This window comes from Mesoplodon mirus (genome assembly GCF_964341445.2).
Source record: "Mesoplodon mirus genome assembly, chromosome: 7".
Taxonomy (NCBI): Eukaryota; Metazoa; Chordata; class Mammalia; order Artiodactyla; family Ziphiidae; genus Mesoplodon; species Mesoplodon mirus.
This window is the reverse complement of record NC_138983.1, coordinates 24,616,554-24,630,071: the sequence shown is the minus strand read 5'-3', so window position 1 is coordinate 24,630,071 and position 13,518 is coordinate 24,616,554. Positions and strand designations below refer to the sequence as shown.

The 13,518-nt window shown below is 35.0% G+C and overlaps 1 protein-coding gene across 2 annotated transcripts in view; it reads left to right on the top strand.

The window, feature by feature from the left end:
* PDHX (pyruvate dehydrogenase complex component X) overlaps nucleotides 1-13,518 on the top strand; it is a 72,986-nt gene that overhangs the window by 40,613 nt on the left and 18,855 nt on the right. For both annotated transcript variants that reach the window (XM_082626544.1, XM_082626545.1), the window contains exons 4-7: nucleotides 1,138-1,337; nucleotides 3,974-4,072; nucleotides 10,995-11,169; nucleotides 13,018-13,165. In XM_082626544.1, the coding sequence (XP_082482670.1) occupies nucleotides 1,138-1,337; nucleotides 3,974-4,072; nucleotides 10,995-11,169; nucleotides 13,018-13,165 (622 nt within the window). The remainder of the gene's footprint in view (nucleotides 1-1,137; nucleotides 1,338-3,973; nucleotides 4,073-10,994; nucleotides 11,170-13,017; nucleotides 13,166-13,518) is intronic.

The window sequence follows — 13,518 nt, the reverse complement described above, 5'->3', positions numbered from 1 at the left end:
TACTGTTCTTCTCCATCAGTAGTTAGTAAACTTAGAAAGCTTCCTAACTCTCAGAATTTATGGCCTATTATTTTAATAGTGCACATAGTAATAAGCATGAAAATTACTGTTACTTAGAAAATGTCAAACCCATTCTAAGAGTTACGCTTTTACTTATAATTACTATATTAGTGACTGTCCTGCAGTCTGTCATTCTATTATTCATTAGATTACATCTCTAATGAACCTTATTTAAAGTCATTGAAAGGGAACAATAGAAAACTTTGAAGGAATGACATTTTCTTCCAGTACTGAACTTATATTATCATCTGAAGGTTCTCTAGGGACTTATTTTAATAAGTAAATAAGAATCAACTCTTTCTTTATAAATTAATGCTGCTGAAATGCTTAAAATATATTTGAGTTTAAAAAAATCATCTTCGATTTTATTTATGTTTTTAGTTAGCATTATCTATGAAAAACTGGTCAGCTGAGACACCACCATGTTTCTCATGTACTTACAGAAAATTCATGAGGTTTTTATTTCTTAGGTCTTGCAAATATAAATACAAGGAAGAAATTAAATATAGAGAAATGTGGAAAGTATATTTAACATTATTAACCACAGTAGTTAACCAATTCTGTCTATACAGTGGGACGTCCTTTTTTCCAGAGACTAAGTTTACTGAAAAGATCTTACTTTAAATTAATTTTCATAAATATGACTTATTTGAAGGAGTTAATCCCTTATGAAATCTTGGAATTCTCTAAGCCATTGTGGAAACTGTCTGGGAAAGACAAATAGTTAAGATATGTTACTACAACTCTTGTTTTGGATTTGTACTGAATGACATCAAAAGGAAGATAGTAATGGTAGCTCTTACATATTTGAAGCCTGTCAGAAAGAGGAGAGATTCTAGGTTTTTTTTTTTTCCAGGAGGTAGAATCAGTAACTGGAAGGAGGAGAGTAGTGAAGAAAGGGGTAAGTGCGGGAAGGTAGGCGAGGCACATGGAAGGCGGAGGCAGGCTAGCTCAGATGTAGAATTTAGCTCACGTTAAGAGAGATTTCTGACTGGTACAGAATTATCCAAGGAATAAACTACTTCATGAAGTCATGAGTCTTTCCATCTCTGCAATTATTTTCTTTTTAAAATATAGGTTGCTGAAGGATCTAAAAATATACGGCTAGGTACACTAATTGGTTTGCTGGTTGAAGAAGGAGAAGATTGGAAACATGTTGAAATTCCCAAAGATACAGGTCCTTCGTCACCAGCATCAAAACCATCAGTGCCTTGCCCTTCACCAGAACCACAGATTTCTACCCCTGTCAAAAAGGAACACACACCAGGAAAACTGCAGTGAGTATGTTTATTTGAATGATGTTATTTAAAAAAAAAAAAAAAGTTACAGCAACTTTTTGAGTATTTTAATCATTATCCTTTTTAAAACACCTTTGTACATTAAGTAGGAAGTTGCTGCTCTTCCCTTTTTTTCTCTTAGGAAACTGAGGTCTAGGAATGATTATTTTACCATCATTGTTTATTCCACAGACAAATAGTATTGAATACCTACTATATTCCAGGTACTGTGAAGGCCCTGGACACCTTGTGGAGAAAAAGACAAATAATCTGTGTCCCCACTGAGCTTGAGTTAGGTTTTAGGATTCCAGAATGGAATTCAGTGTACCAAACTTCATACTGTGTTCCCATTCATGGAATCCTACTTACTGTAATGTGAATTACAGTTTCAAATGTATAGCTGATATAAAATGAAATTAGCATTTTAATATGCATTCCTTTTCTAACTACCCTGCATTTGAGTTTCTGACATGTATTAGAGCTCAGTTTTGTCCAGTTGTTCTGTAACAACACAGATACTTTGTAAACATCGTTTCACTTTAGCTTTCCATAACTTTAATTGATGGACTCTGAAAATTATGTTTTATTTTAATATTCTCTATAATTATATGAAATTCCTTTTTTTGTAAAAAAGTTCTTTTTGAAAAATGGTCCTGTTAAGAATGCTTTTGAGCGTAAATAAAAATGCAGACACTTTCATTTTTATATTTTTTTCCAGTCGTTTACCATTGTCAGTTCTTGTTAGAAGTTGCCAGTGTGTTTGAAGTACTGAGTTTTAACTTTCCATTATCATACAGTATTTCTGACTCCATTGCCTTGACTCCTCTTTATTTTCCATGAAAATCACAAGGTAGGCTCATGGATGCTTTGTACTTAATGCTCTTTTCCCTTTTGCAAAGGTAGTATACTCTGTGATTTTGCTAATATCCAATGTTAGAAATTTACATGGGTCTGAAACCCCATGGTGTAGTTTAAAAACCAGCTGACCTGTGAACCTGCACAGTGTTGGCCCATGTAGTGATTTAAAAAATTTTTTTCCAGTTTGTTTGTTACTAGTTAATCTTACATTAAAATCTAAAATTTCAGTTTCTCTTGAAAAATCTGAAGATTTGGTACCACTGAGCCCATATCAGCTAGAGCTGTTTCCCAGAAATGCAGAAAATGCCACATTTGTTCCTCTCCTTTTTGGAGTTATAAACTTCTGGATCTAGCCCGTTTTACTCATTTTTAAAAATCTGACTGTGTAGTTATTTGTGTTTGCTATTAGGCTTAAAGGTCTTATTTGAAGAGTAGACACTTAGTCATGTGACCTTTTGGTGTGTGTCTCAGTTTCCTTGTCTATAGAATCAACATAATTGTGTTTGCCTCTCTTCTTTATATATGAAGTAAAAATGCTTGCGTGTAAATACTAAGGACTTGAAAAAATATGTTAAGATGTAATTCAGCAACAACAACAAAACAACCCAATTTAAATGGGCAGAGGACTCAAGTGTGCATTTCTTCCAAAGAAGATGTACAGATGGTCAGTAAACACATAAAAAGATGTTAGGGAACTGCAAATCAAAACCACAGTGAGATATCACTTCGCACTAATTAAAATGGCAGTTATCTAAAAACAAGAAAAAAAAACCCAAAACAGAAAATAACAAGTGTTGCTGAGGATATAGAGAAATTACTATTTCTGTGCACTGTTGGTGGGAATGTAAAATGGTGCAGTCACTCTGGAAAACAGAATTGCAGTTCCTCAAAATATTAAAAATAGAATTACCATATTATCCAGCACTTCCTTTTCTGGATATACTCAAAAGAATTAAAAGCAGGGACTTGAAGAGATATTTATATACCCATGCTCATAGCATCAGCATTCACAATTGCCAAAAGATGGAAACATCCCATATGTCTAAAATGTGCTATATATATACAAGAGAATGTTAGTCTTAAACAGGAAGGAAATGCTGACACATACTGTAACATGGATGAACCTTGAAGATATGCTAGGTAAGATAAACCAATCACAAAGGACACATGATGAATGATTTCACTTATATGAGTTACCTAGAGTAGTCAAATTAGTAAGGACAGAGAGTAGAATGATGGTTGCCAGGGGCCGGGAGGAGGGAGGGATGGGGAGTTACTGTTTAATTGGTACAGAGCTTCATTTTGGGAGAATGATAAAGTTCTGGAGATGGGTGGTGGTGATGGTTGTACAACATTGTAATTGTACTTAATCCCACTCAATTCTAACACCTAGAAATGCTTAAAATGGTAAATTTTACATATATTTTACTATAATAAAAAAAACATGAAGGAACAACATAGTTTCTTATTGATGTATGTGGTGAGGAGCCATGTGACAAGTGATTAGTCAAAATAGAAGCTTTCTCCCTATGAATATTTATTCTTATTAAAAGAGTGTTTTGAAATAATAACTAGTTAAATTTGTATGAAAATATTTTCATAGTAAAGTAAACCAGGTTAGTACAGATTAATTTATTTGACTGTCACTATCTATGGGAGTCATTTTAGCTCTATTATGTTTCATTTTTTCTAATTATCAGCAAAACTGTGGACATTTAGAGATATTTGAATGAAATATAAGTGTTAATTGGTTCCATTAATTTTCGTGTTTTCTTTAGGTTCCGTTTAAGTCCAGCTGCCCGCAATATTCTGGAAAAACACTCACTGGATGCTAACCAGGGCACAGCCACTGGCCCTCGGGGGATATTCACTAAAGAGTATGTGTGTACTTTTTGTAATAACCAGTTCCATTATTTATCATGATCATCTTTTTCTGAAAGTATTTAAAGAAGGGCTTATTCACTGTTAAGATTTAAAAGGAAATACACTGTTCTTTTGTACTTTTAATTGCTTTTGTCGGCATAAAATGTATTTTATGCAAGGGTTGTTTTTTGAATAATTGCAGCGTTACTGAAAAACAGTTCTAATTTGATAACTAAGCCAGAACCTTAGAAATGATGATAAATGGAGAAAATTAGAGTGCAGAATGGTGAATCTTTATATTGTTTTTAAGTTTGTATGAAATCATGCAATCACATTTAAATTTCTGAAGCATAGTTTAAGAAAAAATTTCATTCTTAACCCATTTGGATTTTGCTCATGTGTATGATTAAAGCAATTTCCATATGCAGTTGGGTCTCATTTTAGATTTTCTTTTCTATTCCGTTGATCAGTCTGTCTGTGAATTAGTACCTCACTTTTTTAGGACCACACTCCTAATTAGAAATATTTTATAGTAAGCTTTAAAGTCTGATAGAGCTATCCTTGCTCTTCTTTTTCAGTAAACCAGTTTTCTTGGTTTATTTTTATTTTACTATTCTTCCAAATGAATTTTAAACAATTTGTCTAGCCCTACTGGTGGGGTTGGGCAGGAAGACTATGTTCTTTTTATTGGGATTGTATCACATTTTAAATTAACTTTGGGAGAAGTGACATCTTTATGATGTTGAGTCTTCCTATTCAAGAACGCTATGTGTTTCTATTTGTTTAACTTTTGTGTCCTTCAAGAATATGTTAAAACAGATGACCCCTGCTCTATTGAAAATTAGTCTGGTGAGGAAGACAAAGGTTAATCAAATAGGCATATGAACTAATGTGAAATTGCTATAGTGGTGTCTGCCACATTTCTACTAGAGTAATATTAAATTTTCAAATTGAGTTAATGTTTTAAAGCAATATGCTTATTCCCTGTTTATCTACTATTGATAAAAGTGATCAGTAGTATTGGCCAGAAATTTTTACAAGTTGAGGTAGAGCTAAGTTATGAAATTATTAAGTGGCAGACCAGGTGACTTTTCTCTCTTTTCACTGGATTATTTTACTCTTCATTAAAGCATTGGTTTATTGTTGGATATTTCTTTTAACGAAAGCAATACACTTTAATTCTTAGATATCCTCATTTATCTGTACTTCAGCCTTACTGATTTGTTAATCAGACAGGTTTGTGTGGTTTTCTTAAACATATACTGTGAAGTTTGTGCCAACATACTCACATGAGTTGGAAATCAGCTATTCTGACCCCTGGCTGAAAGGCAACATCCTGGACTGGATTTTTAATTAAAAGACTTAAAAGTTTCACTTAGCCATAAAAAATTAAAATAAAGAATCCTGATAGGTAGTTAAGCCTAGTTTTTTCCCCACATTAATCCTTATTTAGTATATACTACTTGTATCTTAATTTTGTTAATCTTCTACCAGTCCATACCTTATGAAAAAGTCTCTGTAAAAGTGGGAGAAAACTTTCTTTATATCATGGTAGACTTATCCATATATATCTGAGGGATAAGATAAAGAGTCTATATTTAATTCATTAATTGTTGAAGATTTGGTGAAATGTAAAATAATCATAGATGTAACTTAGAAAGATCAATTTTGCAAATTTGTGAAAGATAAATTGGAGCAGAAAAAGACTTGAGGTAAGGAGGTAAATTAATAGGCTCATAAGGTAGTCTAGCTAAGAGAGAATGAATACTTGAATGTGGGTAGGAACGTAAAAGAGAGATCACTGATGGATACCGCATTATAAGGAGAAAATCCAGAAGCCTGTAAAGGATAGAATGTAGAGCACAGGCCAGGATAGCAACGAGTCAAGGGAAGAACTTGGGATTTTGTTCCAGGCGATGACATTTTGGCCCCATAAATAGAAATAAGGGATTTGCGGAAGCATTTGTCTTGGTGGAATAACTAATGTGTTTGGTTTGAAGCTTATTGTCAGTGCTGACAAACCAGATTCCAAATATTAGAAGCAGTGAGGTGAAGATGCATCTTGGGAGATAGTTTGGTACTAGAGAGGTAGGTTTGATAGATAATAAAGTGATAGTTACAGTTGAGATCATCAGTAGGTAAACATTTCAGAAGGCAAAAATTTCTGTGTTGGAGGATATCTAGGAGATGGATATAAGTCAAGGAGGAAGGGATCTGAGAAAAGGCTCTTGAAGTTGGTGATTAGTGACCGTTTAGAGGGCAGACCAGTGGTGTGACAGCAGTGGGGTAAAGACGTAGAGTTTTCTTCTTCTTTCCCTTCTCTTTCCGTATGTGCTTAATACATATACGATGAACAAGTATCTTTTTTAAACCCAAGTTGAAAGTGATCATAGTAGTCTGACATCTCCTAAGGAGGACAGAATGGTGTTCTCTTCTTGGATACCCTAAGGAAGCACTATTACAGAGTTATGTTTTTGATATCTTTGCTATCTTTGTCTGCCTATTACCCAGTCCTTTAACTCCCTACCGTAAGAGGGTCAACCTTCGGTCTTTAAAATATGACGTATTACAAAAGATTTCAGGAGGAAAGTGGATCCTTAAAGCATGCATTATTGAGAATATTTACTTTGTATACTACTAAAGATACCTTGTTTTAAGGTAAACACTGAGGTGAGCTTTGGAGAAAAATTTGTCCTCGTGTCATCTACAGAAATGTCATCTTCTGGTAAGATTGACCAGTTGCAGCCTTCAGCATAAGCTGTGCCCCAAATACCTTAGCACACATTCTTGAAATAATGAGAGACACCCGTCCTTCTTACCGTGTCAACTAAGTGTGCAAGTAGAAGAGAAAAGTCAGTTGCAACAGCTGAGGAGGTGTCTCTGACCCATTGTATTTATGAAGAGAACCATAAGTGTCATGTTCGCTAGTTTAATGTTGCGTGAAAGCAAGCATATCGCTCAGAGTGCATGTTGTGCAAAAACACGTAGACTCTGCTTTGCCTGTACGTGTAACCGTTTTAGGAAAACAAGTGCCAGGGACACTGTTGGAGGTTCTTGGCCTACAGCCTAACTTCTTTGGCATATCTACGTCTTAAGTCATACTCGGAGCTAATGTTTGTGTTCGTATCACAGCATCACATATATAGTAGGCTTGACAGTCATGTCTAGTATGTTTTCAGTGTTACTTCTCTTTAAAACTACTTCGTAGCACACCCAAATGACTTAAGGGATCTGGTAGAGAAGGTTCTGCCTTAAGTGAATGCCCAAAGCAGAAGTGAATGGGGTATCAGATTTTCTCTAATTTTTATAGCTTTTAATATCTACCTGATTCTTCAAGCTTAGACTGATTAATTACTTAATGGACAGAAATCATTAAAAATCATTCTCTGCATTACAGAAACTAAATTATTGGCTGTTACTAAACAATAATTAACATTCATACTTTATGAGGTATATAAGTGTAAAATCAGCAATAAAAGTTTACTGTGAGCCCATGGCCAGAATTGATTTTCTGCTTGTTTATGATTGATGACTCCTACTTACTTTTAGGGATGAACCTAAACTGCCTTTTCTTGATAAAAATAGTAAGTAATAGTAATGCTGATAGTGAAATAAGAATATGTCTATTTAGTGTGACCAACCTTTAAGTAGAATGTATTCAGGCATTATTTTAGATTTTTTTAGTCTCCTCAAGTGTTCATTGTTTTCTGTTGTTGTTTGTTGGTTTGTTTGTTTTTAACCGATTACTGAGGGTACACTAGTGATCCCTGTATAAAGAAATCAATGTGTTTTGTATATGCCATCCTGATGCTAAACTTTAAAACCCAGATTAATAATAGATTTTGTTAGAGAGGTGTATTTAATTACCTTATATGATGAAAGGGGACTAGTTATGTTAGACTGTGGCTTGTAACAGCTCTTAAACACTAAATATCTTTTGTTGAAGGCATTTTTCTAAAACAAAAGGCCTTATCTTATATCAATGCTCACACTTTTATCTATGTGGCCAAGGTTTTGACTCATGACATAAATCCCCAGGAATTGTAGGGCAGTCGTTTACTTCACATGTAAATGTTATCACAATTAACTGGAAAAATGGTGCTTTGGGTTATAAATATCATAAGTAAATTTAAAATTAACTTCCAAATAGGACTAAGCTTGGTGTTAAAAAGCCTTAAGAGCACATAAGCTCATTCCCCAGGACACTCAGTCTTTCTGCCGTTACCATCAGGTTTGTGGCTCATCCTTAGAGAACCAGCCTTGCCTCCAGTTATGTTCCTGTTACTTTTTGTGCGGTGGGTGAAGGGCCTTTGTCTGGAGGTCCTACTTTTAGCTACTTCAAACTGGGTAGATAACTATTCTTCATTCAATCACGGAATTGCTGTTAATCTGAGATATGTTAATCTAATAGAATAGATAAATTCTATTCTAGCCTTTTCTTCTGAGAAAAAATTCTTCCGACTCTGCCTAGTTTAATTGGCATACTCTGCACAGGTATTAGAAAGGTAGTAGGAAATACACAGGCTTTGGAGTTGGCCATACCCAGGTTTGGTCCCAGCCCTGGCAGCTCCTAGCTGTCTACCTCTTCAGCTTCATCTTTAAACCCTCTCCACTTTGTTCACTGCCCTCCTTCTATGCTGGGCTTCCTTCTGTTCTTAGAAGCCCTAATTTCCCTGCCTTTACACTTGCTGTTCTCTGCTTAGAAACATGCTTTTCCCAGCTGTTCTTGAGACTTGCTCCTTCATGTCCGTCCACAGAAATATTATTTCTTCAGGCCTTCCCTCACCGCCCTGTTTTAAAGTAACACCTCCTCTCACTCATGGCTCTCAATCTCATTACTCTGCTTTATTTTCTTCACTATCTATTCATTTGTTTACTTAATTAATGTATGACTCTCCTATAGAATAACACTCCTTGTTGGGAAGTGTTTTAACATTATATTTTCAACACCTACAGTAGAGTAGGTGCTTGAGAACTACTGACTTAGAAATGGAATTTAACCTCTTTGAACCTACTTACTCATTTATAAAGTGGGAGTAATAATACCTCCCTCACATGGCTGGTGTAAGATTACATTAACATAACCACAGTACATACACAAGAGGCTCACTTTTCCACTTTTATTCCCTCTTTTAGTAATTAAAGATCAAGGATGATACAACCTTTAAGATTTCTTTGTCAGTCTGACCTCTTATCTTAAATGTCAGATCTTTAATTTTGAAACAAGTGACTTACTTGCGCTTAATGTTAAGTTCATGTATCCCTTTCTGGACCTGATATAAAAATCATAGACTCTCCTTCCTTAAAAATGTACCAGTACACATTGGGAGATCCCTCCCATGATGCCTCGCCAAGCTAGAGCATTCCTGCCTGGGTCAATTTTCTATTGCTGCATGACAAATTGCAACAAACTCAGTAGCTTAAAACAACACCCACTTATTATCTAACAGTGCTGTGGGTCAGAAGTCCTGGTCCAGCATGGCTGGGTTTCCAGCTCATGGTCTCACAAGGCTGAAATCAAGGTGTCAGCCAGGGCTAGGGTCTCATCTGAAGGTTGGAGCACTCTTCCAGGTTCACATGGTTGTTGGCAGAATTCAGTTCCTTGGGGTAGTAGGACTCTGTGCCCTGTTTTCTTGCTTGCTGTCATCCAAGGATTGCTATCACCTCCTGGAGGCCTCCTTCAGGTCTTTGCCACGAGGTCACCTCCATAGACAGTTCATAAATGCCTGTTTGCTTCTCCAATGCAAGCAGGAGAATCGCCGTTCAAATTTCTTCTTTTAGGAATTCCCTGTTCCTTTTAAAGAACTTATCTGATATGTCTGACCCTTTCAGGATAGTTTGCCTTTTGATTAACTCAGTGTCAACTGCTTTGGGACCTTAATTATGTCTACAAAATCCATCACCTTTGTCATGTAATGTCACCTAATCATGGGAGTGACATCCATCATATTCACAGGCCCACCCACACTCAAGAGAGATTATATGGGGTATGTACACCAGGAACAGGAATATTGGGGCCATCTCAGAGTTCTGCCTGGTATGTGATAATATCAAATCATTAACTGTGTTTAAGAAATTTTAAAAATATGATTCGCCTTTAGATTTGTGTTACCCTGATATTGTTTTTAGATTATGTAAAACCTTTTTCATTTGAAAAATTTTTAGATTTAAAACATTTTTAATATAAAACATTTTTAAGTACTTTAGAATTGTCAGATTAAAATTTTCGAAAAAGCTGTTTTGTTTAAGGAAGTACATGACTTTATACCACTGTAACTTCGAATGGATTGAGAGTTTGAATAGTAGCCTAATTATATCCTTTTAATAAACAAAGACACCTTTGTTTTGCAGAGTAATACAAAGGCAAGTCTGTTACTTGTTTAGTTATTTTTCATTCTAAATGCTGCTATGGGTTAGGTTTATTACATTAGATTGTGCTGATAGCATTTGAGGTATGATTTTCTGGCCATAAACAAGCTAATTTGCACCAGGATAAACAATGCTTTAGTAAATATTCTAATGAAAGTCATAGGTACAGTAAGCTTGACACTTTCTGAATGCTATATGAAAATTATTTCACAAATACCATGAATGAGGGTATGGCTTAATTTATGAATTGCTCATCTACCAAAAGACACCGCCCCCAGAAAAAAAGACTGATTTTCCTTTAAAAAATAACTGTCTACACCCAATGCTTTGATAAAATCTGTTTGTTGTTTTGTTTTTAAAATGTGCAAATATTGTAGCCATTGGACAAATATGAATCAGTAGAACAGGTAAGAGACAAGATTTTCTTGTCTAGCTCAAATCGTTTTGCGTTATAGCCTTGACATTAGTATATTTCTTCATTTCCCCTTCACATCTGGCCTCCATTTTCTGAAAGTTCTTATATTCCTGGTTGCTAATCATGGTATCTAACTCCCTTCTTATCTCCAGGGATGCTCTCAAACTGGTCCAGTTGAAACAGATGGGCAAGATCACTGAATCCAGACCCACCCCAGCCCTGCCAACCATTCCCACAGCGTCTTTACCCCCACCGGCCACAGCCAGGCCATCTTATCCCCGGCCAATGATCCCTCCAGTATCAACTCCTGGACAGCCTAATGTAGCGGTAATGTCATCTGAGTAGATTTTTATTTTTCAGATTTAAGTGAGAGAGGAAATAAGAACCATTACTCTATGTTTCATGAGTTCTTTTACCAGTCCATTATAGTAGTAGCTCAAAGTGATGAAGACAGAAATTCGCTAAATGTTTTGTTTTGCACATTTCCATAAACCAGATTTGTTTGTACAGTGCTAACTTCCAAATAGAATTATGATTCAATTTAAATTTGCCACAAGTTCCACAATGTCAGTGCCATGTATATATGCTCTATAATCGTGATACTTTTCATGTCTTTTTTTTTCTTGGGTGTGATACTAATAATTGGTAGCTGACACCAGCTCCCTTTTGTGGATATGTTTTATTTTTTGACTAAGGGAGTTGATAGTCTTACTGTGAAGAACTATAGAGATTGTATAGCTAATCATTCTTTCCTTCTTGGATACATATAATAGCCCTTTTTTGTTTTCAAATTACTCCATTTTGCCTCTGTCTCCCTTTCTTAGTACCTTTTATGTCATTTGCTTCCCATCAGAAGAAATGCAGGATAATCAGGTTTGTTTAAAGCTGAATGGGCACTGAAGTAAATAAATAAATAAACCTACACTGCTTTTTCTGATGGAGAAATATATTCCAATATAGTATTTTAAAAGAATTAAAAACAGTACAAGTTTCATGAGAAACAGATTTTTTAAATGTAGATTAATGATTTGTGGCTACATACACAAAAGTTTATGAGTAATCAGATCTTATTTCTTTAAAAAGTAAGTTATTCAAATTTGAAAGATAAACCTTTAAAATTCTTACAGTATGTAGACAGCATTTATTTTATTTGATCAAGTATTTTGCTAACATAAGATGTTTAATTCCCACAGAAAGCATTTATAAAAAAAGAAGTCAGCTGTACTTTTGGCTGATTTGTATTATCCTAAGTGATTGTAATCCAGTCCCAGAATGGAGTGAAGGACAAAGAAGGAATTAGACGTAATTTAAGGTCCATCATGTTTTTGTTAGAGGTTCAAGGAACAGAATGGAAAAGCTACAGTAAAGTTACAGGAAGATTTTATTATCCTGTTCATAGTTTATGAGTTTCTTGGAAATAAGATGCTCATGTGATTTTTTATTTTTAATTACAAACCAAAATAGAAATAATTTGGCAGATTATCTAGTGTTTTGGATTACCTTTTTCTCATGTATGCCATTTTTATAAGTAAAAATTGCCTGTAATTGTTGATTTATTGATTGCTTTGAGTTTTATTAAGAAGTGATGTTTGTAACAGAAGCTACTTACAGGCTTGTAGGTGATATCTCAGTAAGCACACCCATGAGGGGTTTATTCATGATTTGGTACATTTCTTTTTTTTTTTTTTTTTTTTTTTTTTTTGCGGTATGCGGGCCTCTCACTGTTGTGGCCTCTCCCATTGCGGAGCACAGGCTCCGGACGCACAGGCCCAACGGCCATGGCTCATGGGCCCAGCCGCTCCGCGGCACGTGGGATCTTCCCGGACCAGGGCATGAACCCATGTCCCCTGCATCAGCAGGCGGACTCTCAACCACTGCGCCACCAGGGAAGCCTGGTACATTTCTTTTTAATCATCTTAAACATGGTAACATAGATGTTCCATTCACAACTGAAACATGAATTTTTCTGCTTTTTTTCTACAGTCATATACTATAAAGTTAAAATTCCTCAGATTTCTTATATTTCTTCTTATACTAAGAATTTTTCATAACAGTTTTACTGTATTAATCTTTATTTTCATAAGTTAGGTCATTGAGACTAGATTTCAGTTACAGTTTGTTGGCTTGTTTTTTCCAATTCTATTTATGGTTTAATAGACATGTTATTCTTTGCAGGGCACGTTCACTGAAATCCCTACTAGCAATATTAGAAGAGTTATTGCCAAGAGGTTAACTGAATCTAAACGTACTGTACCTCATGCATATGCTACTACTGACTGTGACCTTGGAGCTGTTTTAAAGGTTAGGCAAAATCTGGTCAGAGGTTAGTAAAGTTGAGTTTATTTAATGTAATACACATGCTAAACTAACTATTATGAGATCCTTTATTTATGAAATGCACATTGTGTAGCTTTTTCCGTCAGTTTCATCATCTGGGCATATTTTAGCACTAGAAGAGAATTGGTTCTCTTTTCCTATAAGAAATAAATTGGTTCCATAGTATTGAATACGTCATACTTTTTGGTATGATATGTGAAGAAGCAGTTCTTAACATTTTAGAAAGCATAAAATCCTAAACTGATTTAAGAATGTTTTAGATTGTAAATATATCTTAGATATCACTCTTTATACATTTTAATTTTTAGTTCCTCTTCAAAATGTACTTTCATGTTATTA